This window comes from Lagenorhynchus albirostris, chromosome 15 (assembly GCF_949774975.1).
Source record: "Lagenorhynchus albirostris chromosome 15, mLagAlb1.1, whole genome shotgun sequence".
NCBI lineage: Eukaryota > Metazoa > Chordata > Mammalia > Artiodactyla > Delphinidae > Lagenorhynchus > Lagenorhynchus albirostris.
In genome coordinates, this window is record NC_083109.1 from 62,449,273 (window position 1) to 62,475,694 (window position 26,422).

The 26,422-nt window shown below is 50.7% G+C and overlaps 1 protein-coding gene across 1 annotated transcript in view; it reads right to left on the reverse strand.

The window, feature by feature from the left end:
* ABCC6 (ATP binding cassette subfamily C member 6) overlaps positions 1-26,422 on the reverse strand; it is a 56,733-nt gene that overhangs the window by 18,311 nt on the left and 12,000 nt on the right. The window contains exons 8-22 of the mRNA XM_060125158.1: positions 24,281-24,484; positions 21,785-21,962; positions 18,887-19,048; positions 16,176-16,268; positions 15,776-15,979; positions 15,069-15,215; positions 14,336-14,423; positions 12,161-12,236; positions 10,303-10,429; positions 9,972-10,148; positions 7,791-7,958; positions 6,848-7,022; positions 5,506-5,581; positions 3,161-3,281; positions 1,380-1,587 (exon numbers count right to left, since the gene is read on the reverse strand). Of these exons, the coding sequence (XP_059981141.1) occupies positions 1,380-1,587; positions 3,161-3,281; positions 5,506-5,581; positions 6,848-7,022; positions 7,791-7,958; positions 9,972-10,148; positions 10,303-10,429; positions 12,161-12,236; positions 14,336-14,423; positions 15,069-15,215; positions 15,776-15,979; positions 16,176-16,268; positions 18,887-19,048; positions 21,785-21,962; positions 24,281-24,484 (2,204 nt within the window). The remainder of the gene's footprint in view (positions 1-1,379; positions 1,588-3,160; positions 3,282-5,505; positions 5,582-6,847; positions 7,023-7,790; positions 7,959-9,971; positions 10,149-10,302; positions 10,430-12,160; positions 12,237-14,335; positions 14,424-15,068; positions 15,216-15,775; positions 15,980-16,175; positions 16,269-18,886; positions 19,049-21,784; positions 21,963-24,280; positions 24,485-26,422) is intronic.

Sequence of the window (26,422 nt, forward strand, 5' to 3'; positions counted from 1 at the left end):
AACTGGTACCTGCAAAAGAATCAAACTGGACTACTTTCTCATACCATATACAAAAATAAATTCAAAATGGATTAAAGGCTTAAACATAAGACCTGAAACCATAAAACTTTTAGAAGAAAACAGGCAGTATGCTCTTTGACATTGGCCTTAGTAATATTTTTTTGGATATGTTCCCTCAGAGACGGGGGAATGTGGGGAGGGGGAACTGGATGAAGGCCGTCAAAAGGTACAAACTTGCAGTTATAAGATAACTAAGCACTAGGAATGTAATGTATAACATGATAAATATAATAAACACTGCTGTGTGCTATGTATGAAAGTTGTTAAGAGAGTAAAACCTAAGAGTTCTCATCACAAGGAAATGTTTTTTCTATTTCTTTAATTTCATATTTATATGAGATGATGGATGTTCACTAAACTCACTGTGGTCATCATTTCATGATGTATGTAAGCCAAATCATTATGCTCTACATCTTAAACTTACACAGTGCTGTAAGTCAACTATATCAACAAAACTGGGACGAAATATTATGGTATACAACTCAGGAAAAAAAGACTCTGTGGTATTGGTGAAAGAATAGACAACGAGATCAGTGAAACAGAGATGAATAGGTGGAGAACAGAGAATTTTAGGGCAGTGAAACTATTCTGTATGATACTGTAACAGTGGATATATGTCATTATACATTTGTCCATCCCATGGAATGTACACCACCAAGAGTGAACCCTGATGAAAACTGCAGACTTTGGCTAACTAGGATGTGTGGATATAGGTTCATTTGTAACAAATGTACCACTCTGGTGGGGGGATGTTGGTAATGATGGAGGTTATAGATGAGTGGGGAAATCTCTGTACCTTCTGCTCAATTTTGCTGTGAATGTAAAACTGCTCTAAAAAAATAAATCTATTTTTTAAAAAGGAAGAGAAGATGGGAGGAGATGATGGTGGGGATGTGATGCAGGGCTCTACCTCCTATGGGGGATGGGGGTGGGGCAGTGGCAGAAGCATGGGATTGGGGTGGGGTGCTGGAAGTCACCAACAGTCGGACTTGGGGCTGTCCTCAGCTTGGGAGAGGGGCAGAGTCCAGTGGACCTGCTGCCCCACCTAAGTGCTCAGCTGCCCCAGCATCTGGAGGCCAAGATTCTGCCTTTGCTGATGAGGCTGGAAGAGACTCTGAGGCTTCTGTAAAAGTAGGGATGTGCCCTGTCCCCCACTTCCCCAGTCCCATCTTAAGGATGCAGGTCTGTGTTTGGACCCAGGACATTTGCACAGATGTTCAGGAAGGACAGGGTGAGCCAGGGAGGTGTGGGCGAAGGAGCCCTGAGAAACCCTCGGGTGGAGCTGGAGGATGGAGAGTGAGGAAAGCTGGCAGGGGTACCTTGGAGGCAGCCCAGGAGCCCAAAGACCCAGCCCCGCAGGGCTGCGTGAGTCTGCCGTCCGTCCACGGTGGGGTCATCTGCCCACAGGCTCAGCCAGTAGCCACGGCAGAAGGAGGCCACTTGCTGGCATAGGAAGAGGAAAAGTGCGTGGAGGCAGAGCGGGGTGCCCACAGCTCGTAGGTAGGTCAGGTACATGGTAGCCTTCACCTGTAGCACACGTAGGAGAGATGGGGGCAGAGAGACACCCCAGGGGGAGAGAGGAAAGGCCAGGTGGGGCTCCCACAACTTGCCAGTGGGGCAGATGGAACCACCATGCAGTACCTCCCACCTGGAGCATCCTCTCCCCTCCAGGCCCGCCCAGCCTCAGGACCCCCTTCCTCTATGGCTCCCAGATGGCAGTGGGAGCCTTAAAGGGGACAGGCTGTGGCACTTTCTGAGTTTGGAGTGATTTATTGAACACCTACTATGGGACCAGCATGTGTCTCCATCCTCATCATAATTCCCACCTGACAGATAGGGAAACTGAGGCACAGAGAAGTTAAGCCACTTGTTTAAAGTCTGGTTCCTACAAATCTGAAATTCTCCATGCAGCTGCAGCCAGAGTGAACTTCTGAAAACATCCACTTGCTGTTGAAAACATCTTGCTGTTGCTAACCTGCCCTGTACTTTCTCTTGCTCTGAGAAGAAGTTCTAAACCTCTTGTACGCTCTTTCACCTTACCGTCTACGCACTATCCACTGGTTTCATGGGATCCCTTTCTTTTCTCTGGCACCCTAAGCTCCTCACCTCAGAGTCTCTGCCCCTGCTGTTCCCTCTGCCTGGAATGCTCCTCCCCCTGCTCTTTCCATGGCTACTTCCTTCGCATCCTTCAGGGATGTCAAATGTCACTCCTCAGAGCATCCTATCCAAGCAGGTCCCTGATCCTTGGTCGGTCCCTGTCTCATCACTTTCTTTATTTTGTTTATAGCATTTATCACTACCTGATATCACCTTGCTTATTAGCATAATTGTTTTCTCACTCTCTCCCCTGCCCCCCACCACTAGCCTGCAAGGTCCACCAAGGCAGAAACTTTGTCTGGCACACAGTGGGGGTTCTGCAAATGTCTTCTGGATGGATGAGTAGGTGGATGGTTGAGTGGGCGAATGGGTGAGTAAATGGGTAGGTGGGTGGGTGGATGAATAAATGAGTGGGTCTGTAGGAGGGTGGGTGCGTAAATGAGCGGATGGATGGATGAATGGATGGATGGATGGATGGATGGCAGGGTGGCAGATGGGTGGATGGTTGTGTGAGATGGGTAGAGGAGTGAGTAGATGGGTAGGTGGATGGATGGGTGACTGGGATGGATGGGTGAATAGGTGGAAAGGTAAATGGATGGATGGATGAATGAGTAGGTACGTGGGTGAATGGGTGGGGGATGGGTGGACAGAGCAGCATAGGAGAGAAGAAGTAGTACAAGTTTCAGATTCAGACTGTCCTAGGTTTGAGTCCCAAGTTGGTCACTTGCTAGCTGTGAGAACACAAATGTCTAAACTCTTTAAGAACGCAGTTTCTTCATCTCTACAATGGAGCTATCACCATCTGATTTTAGGGTGGTTGTGGGCATTAAGAAGTATGAAGTATCTAGAATCTTACGTGGCACATAGTAGGTGTTCAATAAAGGTGAGTCGTCCCCCCAGCCCCATCCCCCCCCCAAGTGCTGTATCTCTTGGGAGGTCCTGAGTCCCCGGGGGCAGCCGCGGCAGTGGATGTGGAGAGGGGGAGGGAGCAGCGGGTGGTTACCCTGCCATATTGCATGCTGTCCTCTCCTTTTGGCTGTCCTGCCCCCTCAGGATCATCTAGGGGAACCCCTGTCTGGGCCTCTGAAGTGGCGCTGTCCTTCTCAGGGACTAACTTCATGGACCTGTCATTTAGAGGAAATGAGGACAAATCAGTGTCTCTCTTCGTGGGGTGTATATGCCCAACCCTCATGGCCACTGGAAGCCACTGAGCCACTCTCTCATTCATTCATTCAACTAACGTACTGAGCACCAACTAGGTGCCATGCCCCAGTTCTCCCTCTGTGGTGCCCAGCTAGATGCCACCTATCACCCCAGAGTCAGGCAAGCCTGTTTTTCCGACGCCATCTCATTGAATGAACTTATTTGCCAACTTTGGAACCTGGTTTTCATTTTGGTCTAAGCTTTGCTGCAATCATTTTGCACCTGCTGTTTATTCTCAGATTTGTCAGTCCAGGTTTGCAGGAAGTCAGCTTTGCATAATTCAGATGCTGAAGGTTTCTTGAGTGTTCCTTTTATCTGTGGCTGAGTAGGCTGACAACCGTAAATGTGAGTTACCATCTGCTAACTGTGAAACCATGGGCAGCTGACAATCTCTCTGTGCCTCAGTTTCCTCAGGTGTAAAATGGGGATAATCTATGTCTCTCTGGCTGCCTATCTGTCTGTCTATCAATCAATCTATTTATTCACCTATCCATCTTTGTGATATTGTGATTTATGTTAAGAAATATATACTTGGTCTTTGACCCCATCCCTGGCACAGAGTTCCTAAAACCCTTGTAAATTCCTAAGTGATAAGAGCCCTAGGAGCATCTTTTGTTCTACTGAGGTGACTCTGGGTGGGCTCCTGGATGGCTCCTGGTTGGGGGCTGGTCACCAGAAAGACTGAGCCATGACTAGAAGCTTGGAATTTTCAGCTCCACCCGCATTCTCCAGAGAGGGAAGAGGGGCTGGAAATGGAGTTAATAATGGATCATGCCCACACGAGGAAGCTTCCATAAAACCCCAACAGTACGGGATTCGGGGTGCTTCCAGGTTAGTGGATACATCCACATACCCAGAGGTTGATACACCAAGCTCCATGGGGACAGAAGCTCCTGCATGTGGGACCCTCCCAGACCTCGTCCTGTGAATCTCCTCAGCTGGCTGTTCTGTCTCCTTTGTCACATCCTTTAATAGACTGCCAAATGTACGTGTTTCCCTGAGTTCTGTGAGCTGTTCTGGCAAATTACTTGAACTCGAGGAGGGGGTGATGCAAACCCCCATTTTGTCCCCAAGTAGGACAGAAGTTGTGGGAACCCTGGAGACCTACTACTTGCAATTGGCATCTGAAGTGGAGGGAGCAGACTTGAGGATCTGAGCCCTTAACCTGTGGGATCTGACATCTCCAGATAGTGTCAGAACTGAGTTGTGGAGAATTGCTTGGTGTGAAGGTTTGCGGGGGGGCAGGGGGCACCCATCTGGTGTCAGAGTGAACGTTGTAGTTGTGTGAGAGTAATGGAGAGAAAGAGGGAAGACTAGCAGGTTTTTCCAATACAATATTTATCTATCTACATCCATCTGTCTATGAACTCTACCTATCATCTATCTGTCTATTCATCCATTCATCATCTATCTGTTTGTCTGTCACCCTATTTGTCTACCTACCTACTTACCTCTCTACCTATTATCTACCTATCTGGTCTTACTTAGGATACTGTGCACTGTGAAGACGGCGGGCCGGTCCAGTGTGTGGCCCAGGAGTACTCTGGCTGGCTAGCTGGGATGGGAGGAACTGGGGCCCAACCTCAGGGACCGAGGCCCTCCGGTTCCCCCTGCAGTTCCCTAACAGCTGGCACTTAAGCTCACACTCTCTGGTTCCCAGTGGTCTGTTGTTCTGTTTCACAAGGTCACTTTCCATAAAAAGGGAGAGCACAGGAGTCCAGCTATGGCCTGGCTAAAGGGGGCAGCAGGCCTCCTCCTGGTGGCCCCCACCAGCACCAAGCGATGCTGATGTCCTTCAGAGCATGAATGACAGGGCCTGGCACGGACATTAACAACTATGGCGTGGATCCTTCTTTGGAGCTGGCCCTGCCCCACTCCAGCCATGACAACTCTGATAAACTTTAAGGGATTCATCACATCTGAGGGCAAACTGGTCATCCTGTGAACAGAACATGTGGGGACTTAATCATTGTGGCTAATTGACTGTCAAATAGTCTCTGGTGAATTATCCCACGGCTGAGCCCCATGGTGGGTCTTAAGCAGATGTTCAATCCAGAATGGTTGAGATGCAGGTGGTGACACAGCCGCCTTGCTTCAGCCTCAGCTTTTGTGCCCTCCCCAAGCTCTGCACCAGAGCAAACTCACCTCTCCAGTCCACCCTCAGGCCTCCCACCTCCAGCAGAGCCTCTGCGGTCCTTGGCACTGGCCGGGGGTTCCGTTTCTGCAAGGTCAAGGGAGCCGTGTCACTCTATGGGGGTCGGTACCTCAGAGTCCGGATGCCAGCTTTGACACCCATGGGCTGTGCAGCCTCCGCTCGCTGAGCGTCCATTTTCTCTGATCTGCCTCCTCCCCCCTCTCTCCATCCTCCCTGGGTTCTTCCAGGAACATTATTCATTCATTCACTTATTCAGTTGGCAAATATAATCAAGCATCGGCTATGAACTTGGGGCTGGGAAACAGCAGGAAACACTGCACATAGTCCAAAAGCTCGGGTCTCCCCAATACCCTTGCATAAGCAATCCATTGTGTCTGCGATGTTCTTTTCCAGGTAGCTCTCACCCAACCTCAGGTGTCATCTCCCCCAGGGAAGGACCCTCCTGCCCACCATCCCCAAGCCGGGAGGGTTCCATCTTCAAGCTCCAGGAGGTTGACACCGTGAACCAACACTTAGGGTTTTTACCGGGGTGAGCCAGGGCTCAACAGAGGAGGCAGAGCCTGGGACGGGGGACATGGCTGTGAAACCCCCTCTGTCATGCAGGGGCAGCACACAGCCTGCAGTTGGAGGTTCAAAGCCCAACACTGCCACTTATGAGCCGGGTAAACTTGGACGAGCTCCTTAACTTCTGGGCCTCAGTCCTCATCTGTAAAATGGAGCTAAGTACAGTACTAACCTCATAGGGGCTAAGTGGTGATTAAATGAGTGAATGGAGGGGCCCCTGGCTGTTCCTTATCACTCGGTGTGTCTGCGCTTGGATCACTGACTTCACTTCCAGAACACTGTCATTTTTCCAGTGGGCACTGTGTTCTCTGGATTAGTAGAAGCCCTAGCTGGCATGTTGGGGGCCTCTGGCCTCAAGGCACCAAATGACCTCTTTGCTCAGTCTCTGTAGCAGTTTCAAGCACAGACCCTGGAGTTGAACACACCCAAATTCTAATGTGACCTTGGGCAAATTATTTAACTCTCTTCGGCCTGAGTTGCTCATCTGAAAAGTGGCAGCCATAATTGCAGGGGTCCCCCAGGGGTGTTGTGGAGACCACATGAGACAATGCATGTTTCTATAAAATAGAAGCACTTAGCACAGCCCCTGGCTCACAGAAGGTGCCACGGGCTCTTACTGGGGGCTGGGTGGCCTTGTGGGAGAGTGTCTGCCTCCAGGCCTGGGCCTGCAGGGAGGGTGTGGCCAGAGTGCTCCACTAGCCAGTGGGATCTGTGGAACCTTCTCCCCAAGGGTGACAGAAGCCAGGCACAGAGTAGCCCAGCCAGTACCTCCTTCTCCTCCATCTCCTGGCTGTCTGGCTCCATCCAGAAGGCCCGCCAGGGTCCCCTTCCTGTGCAGAAGCTCCTGGAAGGAACCCATCTCTGCAATGGCCCCATCTTCCAGCACCACGATCCAATCAGCCTGGGGCAGGACGTGGAGCGCGTGGGTGACGAGAATCCGTGTCTGGGCAGGAAAGGATGGAATTTACACTCAGTCTGCGCTTGACCACTGTTCCAGAGCTGGGGGAATGGGCCAGGAGTGTCCTGGGGCTCAGAGTGGGGAAAGCTCTCCTTCTTGTGCTCCTGCCCTTTTTCTCAAAAATAGCATGTCCCAACAGTGAAATACAGGGACTCCTTCAACCTGTCTCGAAACCAGAAGACACGGAGTTCAACTGAACGTGGCCAGTGACCTGAGGCAGAGCTGTGGTAGTTTAACCACAGACCCAGAAGCAAGAAATGACTGCTCGGACTTCCCTGGTGGCACAGTGGTTAAGAATATGCCTGCCAATGCAGGAGACACAGGTTTGATCCCTGGTCTGGGAAGATCCCACATGCCACGGAGCAACAAAGCCCATGTGCCACAACTACTGAGCCTGTGCTCTAGGACTCATGTGCCATAACTACTGAAGCCTGTGCACCTAGAGCCTGTGCTCCACAACAAGAGAAGCCACCACAATGAAAAGTCTGTGCACCGCAACAAAGAGTAGCCCCCGCTCACTGCAACTAGAGAAAGCCCGTGCAGCAGTGAAGACCCAGCACAGCCAACAAAAGAAATGACTGCTGCTGTGAGCCACTGACATTTGGGGGTTGTTTGTTATGCAGCACTGTCACAGCAAAAGCTGACCATTACAAAGAGGAACACTGGATTCATGGAGAATGGTGGTAAGCAGACTTGGGTTAGGACTTTCTCTGCCTTTGCTCTATGCCCTCTGAGACATTTTCCCAAACTTACCGTTCCCTGGAGCAGCCCATCAGGCCCAATGACCTGTTTGAAGACATGCTGGCCGACATGGGCGTCCAGGGCTGCCAGGGGGTCATCCAGCAGGTACACAGCAGCCTTCCTGTACACAGCCCGGGCCAGGCTCAGCCGCTGCTTCTGGCCCCCAGAGAGATTCATGCCCTGTGGCCATAAGAGAGAGACAGGGACCTGCGTCTACGCCTGCTGGGTGAAGCTGGTGTGACAGGGGCCAGGTCTGCTCATCAAAGTGAGCTGTGGCTCATGGTGCCTGTCCTCTAGGGCCACCTCCAGCTTGAAACACTTGCTCTCAAGCCAACATCCCCCCCCAGCTTCCACCCTGCCTGGCTTCTCCCCTTTCCAGACAAGCTTCCTGCACCCACTGCTCCCTCCACTTGAGTCTGGCTTCTGTTCCCATTTCTCCACTGATGCAGCCTTCCTCAAGGACACTGGTCACTCCCCTGTTGCCTAATCCAGTGGTAGCTTTTCAGTCCTTATGTTCTTATTTCCTTCCTTCCTTCTTTTCTTTTCTTTTCTTTTTTCTTCCATTCCCTTCCTCCCTTCCTCTCTTCCTTCCTTTTGTTCTTTCACTTGTTCATTCATTCCACTCATATTTACTGCATGGCTATTATGTACCCAGCAGTGTTCTAGGCTCTGGGGACACAGCAATGAACAAAACCTCATCCCTGCTTTCATGGATCCTTCACTCTAATGAGGGTGGGGTGGGATAGAGATAATCAATAAACAAACACATAAAATGTTATCACCTATCAGATGGTGTTATACACCATGAAGAATAATAGAGCAGGGGAAGGGTGTAGGGTGTACTGGCATGAGCAGGGTTGCTGTGCTGGGTAAGGTGGTCAGGGAAAGCTACTCTCCACTAAGAGACTTGACGGGATGAACCATGTGAACTCCTGAGAAACAGCTTTACAAGCAGAGAGAACAGCAGGTGCAAAGGCCCTGAGGTAGGAGCATACTTTGGGTGTTCCAGGAACATCGTGGAGATCCATGTGGCTGGAGAGAAGCAGGAAAGAGGGAGCATGATGGGAGATGAAGTTGGAGATAACTGGGGTCAGATCGTGGGGGTGCGCCTTGTCAGTGATGGTCAGCACTGTGGCTATGACTCTGAGGGGATGGGGAGACCTGGAGGGTTCTGAGCAGACAAAGGACATGAACTGACAGATCTGAAAAGAATCCCTTTGGCTGCTGCACTGGGATTAGCCTGTTAGGGGTGAGGACAGAAACAAGGAGGGCAGCCAGGGGCTCCTGCAGCAATGTGGGAGAGCTGATGTGGGGACTGGAACATTCTGGATCTGCCTCAAAGGTGGATCCAACAGGATTTGCTGATGAATTAGATGTGGATGTAAGAAAAAGAGAGGAATCGAGGAGGACACCAATGTTTTGGATCTGAGCTCTGAAAGGATGGAACTTCCACCACCCAGGATGGGGCGAGCTTCGGGGGAGGAGGTAACGGGAAATCACGTTTGGTTTAGGATGTGACACAACTTCCACTATTCCACTCTCAATTCCCTAATCTGGGGGTCAGGAAGTGTTTCTGTAAAGGACCAGAAAGTAACTACTTAAAGCTTTGTGGGTACCCCACCCCACCCCCACTGCCCTGGTCTCTGTCACAACTGCTCATCTCTGCCCTTATCGTGCAAGAGCAGCCATGGACCACAGGTAAATGAATGTGCATGGCTGGGTCCCAATAAAACTATTTACAAACCCAGATGGTGGGCCAGATTCGACCTGTGGGTCATAAGTTGCCAATCCCTGCCCAACCCACAGCTCCGGATGCATACATCCTGTTTATTGGACATCTCTGCCCAGATCCTTTGGTGAGGTCCAGAGAGGAGAAGCAGTTTGACCAGTGTCACCCAGAGAGGCAAGGCAGGAGCCTGGATCACCTCATTCCCAGTTGTTGGAAAGCCCCTCACCACCAAGCCCTGCCATGTCTCCCAGCCTCTCCTCGGTCTCTATTTTCAACCATTCACTCATTAATAACTATTTATTGAGTACCTGCTATGTGCTTGGCTCTGAGCTGGGCCCCTTTTCTCCCCTACCTCCCTGCCCCCACCCCAGTGACCCTCCCACCACACCAACCCACAGGTCAGGGTGGCAAATGACCCTCAGCCGCCATGCCTCCCTGGCCCAAGAAGGCCCTGAGACCCTCACCTGCTCCCCAGTTTGGGTGTGGACTCCTGCAGGGAAGCTGCCCACGTCTGGCCACAGGGCACAGGCCTCTAGGACCCTCTCCAGCCACGGCAGGTCCAGCTCTTGCCCGAAGCACACGTTGTCTACCACGGACATGTTCTGGACCCAGGCCTCCTGCGGCACATAAGCCACCGGACCCTAAAACACAAGGAGGCTGATGGGGACGGAGGAGGAACGGTGGGAGCTAGGCTCTTGATGGTGGTGGAAGGCGGCATGGAGCTTAGCTGTGAGACGGGGAACGGAGGAGCAGAGACGGGGACATTCCAGCAGACAGGCAGGGGTGCAGCCTCACCTTGATGCTCACGGACCCCTCCACCTTTGACAGCTCTCCAAGGAGGGCGGAGAGCAGGGAGGACTTTCCTGCCCCCACTGGACCGACGACAGCCAGCAGGCAGCCCTGGGGCACCGTAAGGTTGATCCTGGCAACACAGAAGGGGTGACGTGTCCCTGGGTAGGATTCAGCCCGAGTCTGCGCAGAATTAGTGAACCCCAGACAGAGCCAGCCTCGGCTGCTGATGACACACCTGGGGTGGGGGGGCCGCTGAGAGGATGTCTGGGGGCCATCCTTCCCTCTCCCGATCCCTGTCTGGCTATGCGAGCAGCCGTTCTGCATGTGATCATACATGTGCCCACATACATGCACGCACATGTGTATGTGCACACTCACTACACCATGCATGCATGCATGTACACAGATGATGCATGCAGGCACACATAGGGCACATGTGTCTGTGCACACATATACTACATACACAGACTGCACACAGATACACACCCTCACACAAGTGCACATATGCACACCATATGTGTGTACACACAGACATATGCACACAACATATACACAATCCATGCACACACACAAACATGCTCTCACACATGCCCGTGCATACACACATCTGCATGCACGCATGTACACCCGTGTGTAAACATGTACCCGCACTCCCACAGGGTTTATTGGGCAGGAGGTTTAACCAGCATCTCCTCTTGCCCAGGTCATTGCCACAAGCTCCTCACCACTCTTCCTGCTTCTGCCCTCCCTCCCCGCCCCTTTCTGTGTCATGCAGTGTGTCCTCCATGCAGGTGCCCAAGGGACCTGTTCAAACCCAAGCCGGCTCATGACACTCCCCCGCTGAAGCCCCCGGCGGTTCCTGTTTCACTCAGGGTAAAAGCTGTGGTCCTAACAATCATGAAGGACACCCAGCATCCCATTGCTGCAGCCATGCTGACTTCCTGCTTCCCAAACACACCTGGGGGGATTGTGCCCTGCAGGTGTCACATAGCAATGTCTAGAGACACTTTCAGTTGTTATACCTGGGGTGGCTGCTGCTGGAATCTAGTGGGTAGATACTGGGGGTTCTGCTAATCATGCTACAGTGCACGGGACAGCCCCCATGACAAAGAACTATCCAGCCCTGAACACCAGCAGTGCTGAGCTGGAGAATCCTGGGTCCAGGCATACTCCTGCCTCAGGACCTTTGCACTTGCTGTTCCCACTGCTTAGAAAGCTCCTCTCCCAGACACGTGCAAGGCTCATTCCTTCCCCTCATTTGACCTCTGTTTAAATCCCAAGCCTTCCCTCACCGCACACACCCCTCCTTTGACATCGTGCTCTGCCTCCCGACCCTGATTTCTCATTTGTGCACCCCCCCCGCCCCCGATCAGAACATCAGCCCCAAGAGCACAGGGTTCTTATCTGTCTTCTTCACTCTATTCCCAGTTCCTAGAACAAGGCCTGGCACATAGCAAGTGCTCAATAAATACAATGAAATGAGCAAATGACAAGAAACACAAATACGGCCCTGGGTGTTTTCTTTCCCTTCACAGGGAGTTTTGGGGTTGGCGGGGGTTTTCTGCTACAGAGACCCAGCCAAATAGTTGGGGGCTGGAGGTGACAATGACCAGTCTGACACAGGAGGCACAGAAGCGCCCACAGCTGACTGGGCCGGGCCTTGGGGCTGTTCTTGGCCAGGCCTCCCTTGGCATCATCGTGACTAGCCTGGGGACCAGAGAGCCATCTCCTCCCTGTTGGGCAAGGCTCAGATGCCCTGTTCCCCCTCCGTGGGCAGGAGCTCTCCCTTTCCCAGCTTTCCCATCCTCCCCCACTTCGTCAACGGCAACAGGAAGGTTGTTACCAGGGAAACCACCTGTACCTGTGCAGGCAGGGAGGGCTTTCCTGGGACCAAGCGAAGGTGCCTTCCTGTATTCTGATGTAATCCTCTCCAGTGGCTGCAGGGCATTAAAGACCAGTTATAAGAGATGCTCCCGGCTGGCCCCTCCTCTAAGAGATCCCCAGGCAACAGGTAATCTCTTCCACTAAACAAACTGTCCCTCCACTCACTGGCTTGTGTGTGACCCTGTGGTGGTCATATTCTCTCCCTGCCGGATGGTTATACAACTCGGGTCGGCAAACCATGGCCCAGGGGCCAGATCCTGTCTGCTGCCTATTTTTATAAAGTTTTATTGGAACACAGCCATGATCATTCATTTATGTAGTGCTATGGCTGCTTTCACACTACAAAGGCAAAGGTGAGCAGTTACAACAGAGAACAAAGGGCCTTGGAAAGCCTAAAATATGTACAATTGGGTCCTTCATAGAAAAGGTTAGTGGGCTTCTGATACAATTTATCACCTGATCCGGGACTCTGGAGAGTGAAGGGAGTGTTATTAATTCCACTGGGACCACAGATGTAACCAGGGACATATGGTCTCCCTATGTCCCTGGGTCTCAGATGTTTTATCTATATAATGAGGGAGGAACCAGATTTAGTGGTTTTGGACACAGAATACACATTTAGAATCACCTAGAAAGATTTTTTAAAACACAAAGCTCTCCATGGCTCAGCCCAAACCAATAAATGAGAATCTCCATGGGGGTGGGGCCTGAGAATCTTACATCTAACGAGCGGTTGACACCCGTTGACACCCCCTGGACTGGATGGTCTCTAGGGGAGGGTTGCAGACAAAATGCAGGACGTCCAGTTACATCTGAATTTTGAATAAACAGTGAGTACTTTTTTAGGATAATTATGCCGCCACATATTGCGTGGGAGCTACTAAGACTAAAAAACCTATGCTCTGAGTATGCGAAATTCAAATTTAACCGGGAGTCCTGTTTTTCTTTGTGAATCTGGCTACCCTACTCTGGGGTCTTGTCTTTTCTTAATGGTCTGGGGTGTGGGGATGCTTCTCCATTTCCCCATCTGTAAAATGGGTGGGTCGTAGAGGTATCCACCCCATAGTGCTGGGTGAGGAGCGAGGGGGTCTCCACTAAGTAAAGCACTTTGAATGTGCTGGCTTGTGGTAAACACTTGGTCAGCATTAGCTGTCGGTGTCTGTGTTCATCTCACTGTCACACACCTTTGGGGGAACAGCAGGGACTGAGACTGGGGGGGGTGCGGTATGAGGCTCTGGCCGCAGGCAGGTGGCCAGATGTGTCAAAGTCATGACTCAAATAACCCTTAGGGGTCTCTGGTCCAGGGTCCGTGGGGCCCTCCTGTGGGGATAAAGGCACGACATCGCAGACCCTAAGCTATTTATTGGGCAGCTCCTGAGACCGGGCACCTGCTATCTTTTGGTGGCCCTCAGGGTGATCCTGGTGGAGGTGGGGTGACACAGTGGGGAACGGAGCCAGCAGGGGGGAGTTACTGCCCAGTGCCACACAGCTGGGCGAGGCAGACCTGGGATTTGAAGGCACAGCCCACCTCTGAATGCCCACATCGCACTGCTTTGGCTGAACAAAGCTTTGCCCGGCTGAAAACGTGCCCAGAGCCGTGAGGAGCCTCAGAAACAGCAATTTTGGGTTACTTAGAGGCCTCTTTGCTGACTTCTGTGGGGTTTTCTCCTAATAATAATTCTAACTAAAATGCACTGCATGCTGACTTTGTGCAGGGCCCTGCTCTAACTGCGATGCTTCAAAGGACTCATTTAACCCTCACAACAATCCTATGCAGAGGTGCTGTGATGATCATCATGTCCATTTTGCAGATGGGAACACTGAGGCTCAGAGAGATTAATAACTGGCCAAGGTCTCCCATGTTGGGGTCAGGGCTGGAGCCAGAGTTTGGATTCCGGCACAATGTCACAGGATATACTTCTAATCACCATGTGGGTGATTTCTAGGTAAGCAGCTTGATGCTTTCTTAGGTACAAGGGGAGAGCCCTTACATGGCATCTGTTTCCTAGTCACACGGCCGATGGCCTGGTCTGCACATGCCAGCACACGCCAGCAGCCCCTCAGCTGGGCCTGGCATTCCATCTGTGGGAAGGGGGAGCCCTGCTGGTTCCCTCATCCCTCCCACCCCCTTCCTGCTGAACTCAGCTCTCACCACATCTGCAGGACCTTGAGTCCACGGCCTCAGGGTCAATTTCTTCCAGGCAGAGGAAGGCAGCCAGACGGTCAAAGGACACCCGGGCCTGGAAAAACCAAAGCCCTAGGTCAACTGTGCCATAAGGGCAAAAAAAGAACTCGGGCGTTGGGTGCCTCAAGATGGTGGGAAAGCTTCCGGACTACCGAGTCCTACACATTTGCAAGGCATCAACACAAAGCTTTCTAGGTCACGGAAAACGATGCACGTGAGGTTGGCACAATGAGGTAGTGGTGACCTCCCACCTCCTTGCTTCCATTCTGCAGACCAGACCCGGGAAGAGGATGGTGGCTTTTCCAGTTGGCCGTCATCAGGAATGATTGCAAACTTTGTCCACCTGGAGGCACCCTCTCCACTCCCAGCCCCAACCCCATCTTCCGTGATGAAAGGATAGTTAAATAGGGACGGCTCAGCTGGACCACTTTTCTCATTTTCATCACACGGTGTGAGTGCAGACAGTAGAGGAAGAGAAATGAAGTGAAATTGCTTTGTATAAAAAGGGAACCGGACTGAATTCTTGCATGTGGAATTGCTGGAAAGGTGAGGCTGCCTATTTTGAGGATGTTTGCTGGCATCTTCCCGCTGTTCCCTGTGCCCTCCCGTCTCTTTCCCTGCTTCGTTTCCTTGCCCCGGCACAGCCTGCTACACCCCTACACGGCTCCTCCAAGACGGCCTCCCCTCCCTGCCACCTCACCTGGACAACGGAGTGGATGGAGAAGGGCAGGAAAGCCTGGGCCTTGTTGAGAATGTTGAGAACCGTGAGTGTCACGAAGGCCTTCTCAGCGTCCATGGCGTTCTCCTCGGCCACCAGAGTATGGACAGCAAACACAACCAGTGCCACCTGGGTGGGAGACACAGGAGGTGACATTGAGCTGCTAAACGTGGCCAGGAAAGGCAGGCCAGCTGTGGTATCTCAAGGGGTCCTTGTGGCCACACCTGCCATGTGGGAATGGGTTCCCCTCCACCCAGATCTCCCCCCAAATTCTTCTACTGATGAAAGGAGTTGCGTGCATGTGACCCCTGTTCTAAGAATCAGAAACTCTTGGTTCCAGGCTTTGGGGGACACCACAGTTTTCCATCTTGGTGGCATTTGTGTGGTTCCAGACATGGGTGGAACTTGTAACTCTAGACTCTCTGGGAAGATGACTCTGAAGTTGCAGGTATCAACAGCCACGGAGGGCTCTAGGTCCTGGTGGCATTTGTAGTTCCGGATGTCACTAGGGGGTGGTTCTGTTCCAGGGTTTGGTTCCAGGTGTCGTCGATATGATGATGATGATATGATGACTAGCAGGTCAGTCGGTGTGATGGTGGCCCTGTGATCCTATATGGGGAGCCCTTATCCCCACCCCCAGCACTCCCTCCCCCAGTCCATGCTCTGCAGGGAGACCAGAGTGACATCACCAGAAACGTGGACACTTGGAAGGACACCAGAGACACAGAGAAGAGGAGGCTGGAGGTCCTCAAGGCGCCCAGCTCCTGGGCCCGGATGCTCAGGACTCTGTCCAGAAAGGCTCCCTCCCAGCCGTGGTACTTGACCGTCCTCACGTTCCTGAGGATGCAGCTGGTGAGCCGCGCCCGAGAGTCCTTCTGCCTCATTTGCTCTTCCTGGGACCAGAGGGAAGAAGAGAAGAGGGGACAGGGACAAGTCCGGGATTTTCCTTCTCTGCAACCGCCACAAGCCGCCACCACGCCCACCCCACACCTCTCTCCTCCCCACTGCCGTGCACCAGTGCAGGACCCAGGACCTGCAGGCTTCCTGCCCCCTTCCTGCCTGGAGTGTCCCTTCTTCCAAATGCCAAACCTGATGGTGGTTCCTCTTCTTGGTGATGAAGAAATTCAGAGGGAGAAGGCTCAGGAAGACAGCGATGGCGGTGAGGGCAGAGGGTCCTAGAAGCTGGAGACAAAGGGCAGGATGTCACGAGACAATTCCAGAAGCCCACCTGTCAGTACAGGGTTGGAGGGAGGCTCAGACTTGGGCCCTAAGGCAGGGAGGTGTCAGAGTGACACCCAATGAGTGCAGCCACCGGGTCTTAGAGACCAGGACTCATGGGCTCCTTAGAAGGAAATACCTGTGGAAGATGGAGTCCATCTTCATTAGGGAGGGGAGAGAGGGGGAAATGGTGCACCTCACACAATGGAGTGGGGACGGGGTCATAGTCAAGACGAGTCACGCACCTAGATGGGCAGGGCAAGGGTGGCGCCTGGCTAGAACGGTGAAGACAGACTCTGGAATCGGGATCTGGGTTCAAATCCTGACTTTACACATACTGGTGTGGCCTTGGGCAAGTTACTGACCCCCCCTAAGCTGCAGTTTCTCACATTAAATGGAAATGGAGCTGTTCCCACTGCCAGTAGTGAATGCTGGTGTCATACAATCAATGATTATCCCGACAAGGGTTGCCAGATTTAGCAAATAAATATATTTAACGGCCTGCCCAGTGAAATTTGAATTTCAGATAAACAGCAAATAAGTTTTTAGTATAAGTATATCCCATGTCATGTTTGGGATATATTTATGATAAGAAATTCTTCTGTTTATCTGAAATTCATTTCTAACTGGACGTCCTGTATTTTGTCTGGCAGCCCTACCCCCCAGCTTTGTGACTTGGGACAGTTATCTTCCCTCCCTCGTTTGTTTCTCTATCTGGAAAATGTGGAGGTGGCAAGTAGGGTAAATGATTTTTAAGTGGCTATGATGTGAGATTCCTCCTGAGGTCATTTGGGTCCATTCTCTAGACAAGCCCCACCCCCCTCTTCAGTCTGTGGGCCTCATTTTCCCCTCTCAGACCCTAAGAATGTTTACTTTCTAATCTTGACGCCCTAGCGAGCCAGTGTTTCATTTACGCAGCAATTGCGCCTCCCAATGGCCAAATGGAGAGATGCCCAGAAGGCAAACACCTGCCTACAGCCAGGGCTGGGAGAATATTCAAAGGAATGTGAACAGAAGGTTAAATAAACTCTCTGGCAAAAATGCTACAAATGCTAACTGTAGCAACCCCAATTCCTACCCCTCCCCCTTTACCAGGGCCTCATGGTTACTTTCTGATGTTAGGACCACCTACCAAGGGTCAGGGAAAGTGATGGGTGTGTTGTCTGCAGTTTCACTTGAGTCACCCGTCGGCCTGCTTAACTGCCCTGCATTTTCCCCAGTGTCCTTCCTCCCTTTCTCTCTAATAATAACAGCTAACATTTATGCACTTGCTGAGCACCCTCTGTATGCTAGGTCCTAGACTGCAAGGTAGCAAGTCAAAAAGTGTCCAGGCCCCAAGCCCTTATGGTGGGGGCACTGGAGCAGTAGCAGAGGTACAATAATGATGATAACACACAGCTGATATTCTGGAGCATTCCACACTCACTCACAGTCAATATGCTGTTGATACACCCACCCAGGGGCCTGTGAAACACAGCACATGGGCCAGATCTCTCCTGTTTATATGCCGACCTCAAGCCGTACAAAGATTGGTAATCGTTCTTACATTTTAAAGTGATTGAAGTAAATCAAACGATGATGATTTCATGATATGTGTTAATTACATGAAATTCAAACTTCAGTGTCCATAAGTAATTTTATTGGAACACCACCAGGCCTGTTTGATTAGTATTGTCTGTGGCTGCTTGCGCACTAGAAGGGCAGAGTTAAATAGTTTTGAGAGAGACCCTATGGCCCCTAACGTCTAAAATATCTACAATCTTCTCCTTTACAGAAAAGTCTGTGAGCCTGGAACCAGCCCACATGGAGCAGAGCTGAAGAAGATCTTCAAATGAACTGCCCCACCCCCATGCATAACCAAAAAGACAATTAAACACCTATAGGGTATAGCTGTGTCCCAGATGCTATCTAAGTGCTTCACAGGTATTAGCTCATTTAATTCCTCAGCAACTCAAGGGCTGGGGCACTTCGGTTAATTATAATCCTCACTTTGCCGATGAGGAAATGAGGCACCGAGAGGCTAGGTTACTTACCGGGAGGTTTTACAACTAGCAAGTGGTGAAGGCAGGATTCGAACCCAGGCAGCCCCACTACAAAGTCTGTGATTTTAATTAAAAAGCAAAAAGAAAATCCCGCACCACAAAACAGACGTAAGAAAGTTAGAAAAAGTTTTGATTTTTTTTTTTTTTTTTGCCTGGTTGGCTACTTTATGCTCTTTGAAAACCAAGTAGTAAATTCTTTCCCCTAAATTTTCTTTCCATTTTTTTTGTTGTTGGTAGTGGTGGTGGTGATGGTGCCCTACCATTACTGGTAACTTCAAAACATGCCTAATCTGCCCACTTGGTACCCCGATATCACATCCAAAAAGTGCCAATGTCATCACCATCATCATCATATAGACAAGGAAACTGAGGCCCCAAGAGGTGAGCATCCTGCCCAAGGTGAAGTGAAGGTCATCCTCGTCTAAGACTTTGCCCATTACTTCAGCCCGCAGGGTGCAGGTGGAGATAGGATTAAGAAGGAGGCGAGGAAGGGTGGGGGAGGATTCAACTCAAATCCCAGCTCCCTCTGCCCCAGCACACCTGCCAGAGGTAGAGAAAGCAGATGATGATCCAGATGAGCGGCAGCCACAGCCCGTTGAGGTAGGTGATGCTCTCCGTCAGCCGCTGCACGTCCACAGACACCAGGTTGACCACATCCCCCACTGCGCTGGCCTTTCTGGAGCTGCTAGACAGAGCCAGGACCTGGGAGGGGCAGAAGGTGGAGACCTGAGTCAGGAAGGAGGGAAGGAGTGGGGGAGGGGCAGTTAGGGAGGCCCATGGAGGCAGGGAGACCCATGGAGGGAGGAAGGGCCCAGGAGGGAGGGCGGCCCACGCTTGGACTGAGCAAGAGAACAGCCACCCAGCAGGCTGGGGTCTAAGCTGTGCTGCCCCTGCTGGCTGAGGCAGATTTCTTTACCATCTGAGCCTCAGTTCACTCATCTGTAAAGTGGGCTAATAAAATCTCCTCAGCTAACTTCCCATTGTGAGACTCCGGGGAGAAGACAAAAATGAAAATACCCTGAAACCCCTAAAGCACTGGACTAATAACAATTAATAACATACTACATAAAAACCTTGGATTCGTGCTGATAATGGTGGTCATCTGCTGAGCACTATATCCTAGGCACTGTGCTAAATAAACTAACAGTTTCACCATTTTCCATGATGGGGCACATCAGACAACAGTATGGAGCAGGTACTGCCATATTTCATTCAATCCAAAACACTGTGGATAAAGTACTCTCTATTTTTGTATCACTATGGGAAAAAAATCAATGCCAACTAAATTAAAACATCTTGATTTCAGAAGTTGAAAAGAGAAAAAAAAGTGAGACTAGAATCAGTGAGATGCAGAATTATTAACCCCATTTCACAGCTAAGGAAACTGAGGCACAAAGAAATTGACCAATTTGCCCAAAGCCAGAGGGCTCCTAAGTGGCTGGGCCAGGATTGGAAGCCAGGATGACAGAGGCACGACATGGGCTAGACAGGGTGTTAGACTGACCCCTGCAGGCATTCAGTGTGCCTCTCAGACACCAAGCTGGTTTTCTGGCAGCCCCAAATTTGCCCTAACTCTGGGGTCACAGTGGACCCCTTCCAGACTGTTGAATGCTACGTGCTGCTTGCAATCCTCTCTCTGCTGAGTGTGTCAGGGAAGAAGTGAGGGGGTGAAGTGGTGAGCTGGAAATGATTGAGTGTAGAAATTCTGAAAAAAAAATCTTCAAATCTTTACTGAGCACCTGCTCTGTAGGGCCTCACTCTGAGGTGAGTACTGTGATCAACAGAGGCAGGGCACTTGCTCTCTTCGGAGTGGAGTTTGAGCTGGGGAACAAAATTAAATAAAGATTTACATAGTTCATCCTTTAATAGTAATTATGATGAGTGCCATGAAGAAGTGTTTTAAAATATAGGTTTTATCATTATTCAGGCATGGCAAGCCCACAGATCAGAGAAGACTGCCCTTGACAAGAGGGTTTATTATACTCACAGATCTCAAGAGGAGGGGGCACCCCACGCTATGAGGGGGCCACTTGGGGAAGCACCAGGATGCTGCAGGGTTGGGGGGACCACAGGCAAGAGCTTGTTGTGGTTTTCATGGGAAGCTCAGGCAGGGTAAGCAGGCTTAGGATTGGCTAGTTTGAATAATTCCACCAGGCTCTGGGCATAGGAGCTGGGCCTCATTGTCTGGTACCCTGCCCTGGGGCGATTAGAGCAGGGGATAGTGGCCTAGAGTGTTAGGGCCCAAAAAGGAGGCAGTTGGGGTGTGAGCTCTGGATTGGTTGGCTTGCATGTGAAAGAGATGCTTTCAGATGAGTCACTTAGCATCTCTGGGAACTGGCTGACCCTGGGAGGGACAGAGGGGCAGTCCCTCCAGGGTCAGCAAGACCCCAGATGTCAAAGCACCAGATACAGAAAGTAGGAAGACACAGTTAAAACAGAAGCAGCCCAGAGGGCAGAGTGGAGGGGTATGGCCTCATCAGGTGATGAAGGCGGCTGCCCCAAGGGTGGGGACGGGAAGAGCAAAGGCTTCAAGTCATCTTCCTGCAGCCTCAGCTCCATGTGTGGACTCCCAAGACTGGACAGGCCATACCAGCTCCAGTATGCTCAGGGGGATGTGGCCTGAAACTCAGGAGCCACTCACATGGCCATCCAGGAGCTGATCCCTTTGCCCCCTTCTTTCCCAAGTGCCTTTTTTCCCAAGTGACAGGTCAGGTGTGAGAGAAAGGGGCTTACACAGGACTGGGTTGCTCTTGCTCAGATGCTCCAGACCCCAGAGGGGCCAACGTCTCTTAGAGCAGCAGCCTCATGGGTTTCGGTCCCAAGGTCCCCCAAGGGGACAAGAATCACTGCACAGAGAGAAGCCCAATGCTATGGCTTACCTCCGGGTATCATAGTTCATTGGCAGAACTTCCAGCCCAGATGCAATTTACCAGTGGGTCAGGGGTCATTTTCACTGTAAGCAGTGTTACCTGGTAAAATAGCTGACAGTCCACCTTTATCCAGTTTCCACACAGCCCGTAGGTTAGCCCTTTATCCTCAGGGGGGTGAGTGTTCACTACATGAAGAGTTGTGGAAAGGGTGCCCAGGCAGTGGGAACAGCAAGTGCAAAGGCCCTGAGGTGGGAGATTGTTTGGCGTGCTTGAGGAACTGAAAGAAGACCTGTGGGGCTGGAGGAAAGTGAAAGAAGTGTGAAGGAAGTGTGTGATGTAATCAGATAGAAGAGGTCACAGGGTCAGATCATACAAGGCCTTATAGAAATAGCCAAGAAGGTGAGGGTGTAGTGTGAGCAACTATGAGTAACGTGATGAATGAGTGTGGTTTTAGGCACTGATGACAGTAACGGTTCAGGAACATTCCTGTTCTTGGCTGGAACACTTGTCTGTAAATTGGGACAGGATGGAGAGAGAGGAAAGGCCACGCCTCTCCCCTGGGGCTCACCTTTCTGTACACCAGGCCCGTGATGGCCATTCGCAGCCTCATCTGTAGCACCTTGAGTCTATACATGTGCTGCTGCTCGAACAGTGTTTGCAGGCAGGCGGAGAGGAACATCAGCACGGCGAGAAGATAGCCCTTCCAGGCCGGGGTCTTGGGGTCACCAATAAACTCCAGGAAGAGGCTGGTGAGAAAGGGCACCCATGGCTATTGCCTCTGCCTAAGCCTGGCCAGGTCTGGAGGACCAGAGACAGTATGGGGTTCTTTTTCATTTTCTACAAAAATGGTTGCAATCATTTCCCCCACTGTCCATGCTCATTTTCAGCGTGACTTGCATCTCCTCCAATCAACAGGTGAAGTTTTTACTCCCACCTGTTATGGGCTGAACTGTGTCCTCACAAAATGTATATGTTAAAGTCCTAACCCCCAGTACCTCAGAGTATGACTGTGTATTTGAAAATAGGACCTTTAAAGAGGTGATTTAGTTAAAATGAGGCCGTTAGGATGGGCCTTAATCCAATACAACTGGTGTCCCTGTAAGAAGAGGAAATTTGGACACATAAGGAGACACCATGGGTGCATGTGCTCAGGAAAGACCATGTGAGGACACAGCGAGAAGGCAGCCGTCTGCAGGGCAAGGAGAGAAGCCTCAGAAGAAACAACATTGATCTTGGACATCTAGCCTCCAGTAATGTGAGGACAAAAACTTCTGTTGTTTAAATGGGACCTAATTAAACTTAAAAGCTTTTGCACAGCAAAGGAAACCATAAACAAAACGAAAAGACAACCTACAGAATGGGAGAAGATATTTGCAAACGATGTGACCGAGAAGGGATTAATCTCCAAAACATACAGACAGCTCATACGGCTCAATATCAAAAAAACAACCCAATCGAAAAATGGGCAGAAGATCTAAATAGACATTTCTTCAAAGAAGACATACAGATGGCCAAAACGCACATGAAAAGATGCTCAATATCGCTAATTATTAGAGAACTGCAAATCAAAACTATAATGAGGTATCACCTCACACCGGTCAGAATAGCCATCATCAGAAAGTCTACAAATAATAAATGCTGGAGAGGGTGTGGAGAAAAGGGAACCCTCCTACACTGTTGGTGGGAATGTAAATTGGTGCAGCCACTATGGCGAACAGAATACAGAGGTTCCTTAAACAACTAAAATTAGAGTTGACCTATGGTCCAGCAATCCCACTCCTGGGCATATATCTGGAGAAAACTCTAATTTGAAAGGAAACGTGCATCCCAGTGTTTACTGCAGCTCTATTTACAATGATAGCAAAGACATGGAAGCAACCTAAATGTCCACTGAATGGATAAAGAAGATGTGGTATAGATATACAATGGAATATTACACAGCCATAAAAAGAATGAAATAGTGCCATTTGCAGCAACATGGATGGACCTAGAGATTATCATACTAAGTGAAGTAAGTCAGAGAAAGACAAATATCATATGATGTCACTTATACGTGAAATCTAAAAAAAATGATACAAATGAACTTATATACAAAACAGAAATAGACCCATAGACATAGAAGAGAAGCTCATGGTTACCAAAGGGAAAAGGGGTGGGGATAAATTAGGAGTTTGGGATTAACATATATACACTACTATTATAAAATAGATAACCAACAAGACCTACTGTATAGCACAGGGAACTATACTCAATATTTTGTAATAAGCTGTAAGGGAAAAGAACCTGAAAAAGAATATATTTACAATATAACTGAATCGTTTTGCTGTACACCTGAAACTAACACAACATTGTAAATCAACTGTACTTCAATAAGAAAAAGAAAAGAAAGAAGGAACAGTAGAAAAGATAAGCACCAGAAAAAAATTTCTGTTGTTTAAGTCACCCAGTTTGTAGTACTTTGTTATGGCAGCCCTAACAAACTAATACGCCGCCTCTTGAATCTGGGCTGGCTGTGCAACCAGCTTTGGCCTCATGAGAAAATGCAACTTTTGCTTTGTCTTGGAACCCTGCCAAATGGCCCTGTGAAGAGGCTGGAATCAACCTTTTGAGGATGAGAGACCACCGGAGCAGAGACAAGCTGTCCCAGCTGGGACTGTCTTGGACCAGCCAGTCCCCAGCCAGCCACACAGGTGACTGCAGACAGATGAGTGAACCCAGCCAAGAAAAGAAGGATCGCCCAGCTGAACCCAGCTTGAATTTGCTGACCCACAGGATCATGAGCTAAAGAAGTGGCTTTAAGCCCCTCACTTTTGAGGGGCATTGTTGTATAGCAAAAGCAAACTGATACAGTCAGGCTAGAATTCACTCGTTTTCCCTCCTCCCCAAGGTCACTCACTTTCTCGTTTAATTGGTCCTTCCTGAGTATCCTTTTCACCCACCCTCAGTGCCCTGAGCACCAGAGGTCTAGGCGGAGGCAGAAGGAGGGCTGAAGGTCCCCTGGCCCTGGACGGACACCGTTAAAGGGACCACCAGCCTCAGCGAGGCACCCAAGGCCTGGACCCACCTGAGGAGCTTGGGCACCGTGAACCTGAAGACATCACTGATGATGAGGCTGAGGGTCCCCAGGAGGAAGGTGGAGCGGCCCACCTGCCAGATGGCCCTCAGCAGTGGGCCCCTCTTGCCCCCTTGTTGCTGTAGGAGGGTCTCCGTCTCTGGGGTCTCCGCACCACGGTTTCCTTTCCTTTTAAATGCTGTCGCCTTGGTGTGCCTTAGGGGAGAGGAGAAATCAGCTCTGGGTCCTTGTAATAGACTGAATGTTTGGGTCTCCCCCACCCCCACCCCCTCACCACCACCCAAATTCATGTTGAAACTAATCCCCAGTGTGATGGTATTAGGAGGTGAGACCTTTGGGAGGTGATTGGGTTATGCAGGTGCAGCCCTCATGAATGGGATTAGTGCCCTTGTAAGAAAAAACCTAGAGAGTGCCCTCAGGTGTAACCCCATTTCATACATGAGGAAACTGAGGTTCAGAAGGTAAACTTGTCCAAGGGCACACAGCTGAGAAGTGTAAGAACTGGGATTTGATCCCAACCTTCAGAGCCCAGCACTTTTTTTTTTTTTTCTTGCGGTATGCGGGCCTCTCACTGTTGTGGCCTCTCCCGTCGTGGAGCACAGGCTCGGGAAGCGCAGGCTCAGCGGCCATGGCTCATGGGCCCAGCTGCTCCGCGGCATGTGGGATCTTCCTGGGCCGGGGCACGAACCCGTGTTCCCTGCATCGTCAGGCGGACTCTCAACCACTGTGCCCCTAGGGAAGCCCTGTTGGTTGCTTTTACTAGAACCGGGTGCAACTAGTCTCTTGGCCCAGTTTTAACAGATATGAGTTTCCTGTTGTCCAGCAAAGCAAACCGCCTAGCCCCACTCCACCTGAACGAGCTGAAGGATCAGTGGTGTGCCTGGGTCTCATTTTTCAGAGAGGTGGGTTGAGACCCCAGAAGTCAGCCTTTTTACCCCCAAGGCCCAGCCAGCAGTGTGAATACCCCTCCACCACAAGCCGGTCATCCAGTCCCTCCCTCCCTCCCCCTCAAGAATACTCTCAGCATCTCCTCAGGATGGAGGGGAGGGACAAACCTCAGCAGGCAGTCCAAAGGAAAAGTGGTATTTTTAGCACAAGAGGCTATAAGGAACCAGTCTTTACCACCCGGTTTGCTAAGAAATAAGCAAATGTTAATCTTCTACCCCTGTCTTGAAGCCTACCCCCGCCCCCCAGCCTCCCCTTCCGGTATTTGCAATTCAGCCATTTTTCTAACCCTGCGCTCACCTCTCTCCCTTGTCACCTCTGTAGCCCTGAAATGTGCTCTCCTTGGCACCCACAATTTGCCCGGGGTAGGGCAGGTCAGAGGCAAGGCCAGCGTGGCGTCCGGGCCGCGCACCTCGATGCCAAATGTTGGGTGCTTGTCCTGACTCGGCTGGCGCTGCACACCCACTGGGCTGGACGACCACTGGGCAAGTGCCAAGCAGGGCCACCCCCACCTCCGGCCCCGCCCAAACTGGGACCCAGGTGGGTAGACTTTTTGCTTGTATTTTCTTTTTACTTGTATTTCCCCCAGCACCTAGTTCAGCACCTGAATGCATAGGTGCTCAATAAATACTTGTCCAGTGAATGGGAAAAAACAGATGGAGTGATGTGTGCAAAGGGCCTACTGCTTGATATTAATAAAGATTTGTGGAAGGAAGGAAGGAAGGGAAGGAGGGAGGGAGGGAGGAAGGAAATGATTTGGTTTGGTTGATAGAACCTGGCCTTTGAGCAGGAAAACTGAGGTCCAAATGCCCTTCCCTCTGAGCCTCAGTGTTCTCATCCATAAAATGGGGTGGGTGAAGAGACCACTGTGAAAGCCTCTTTCCAGCTGGATGTTTTGCTCTGTTCTGTTCTAGCTGCTCACCCCAAAATTCTGAGTCACTGTGTTCAGCCTGCAGGCTTGGGAAAAAACTTCTTCCTTTCTAGCTGGTCTCACTTTCCATCAGGGAAGGTCTCTAGACTGGTGGCTGGTCTTTGGTCTGTGGCCCCAAAGCCATTTAGTGCAGGACCCCAAAATGACCACAGGCCAAGGCAGGAGGTGTGAGTGAGTGGCCAGGTGTAAGCTGGGGGATATAAAAGGGAGTGGTGGCGACTGCAGCTCATATGCCCTGTTCAATGGGGAAGCTGCTA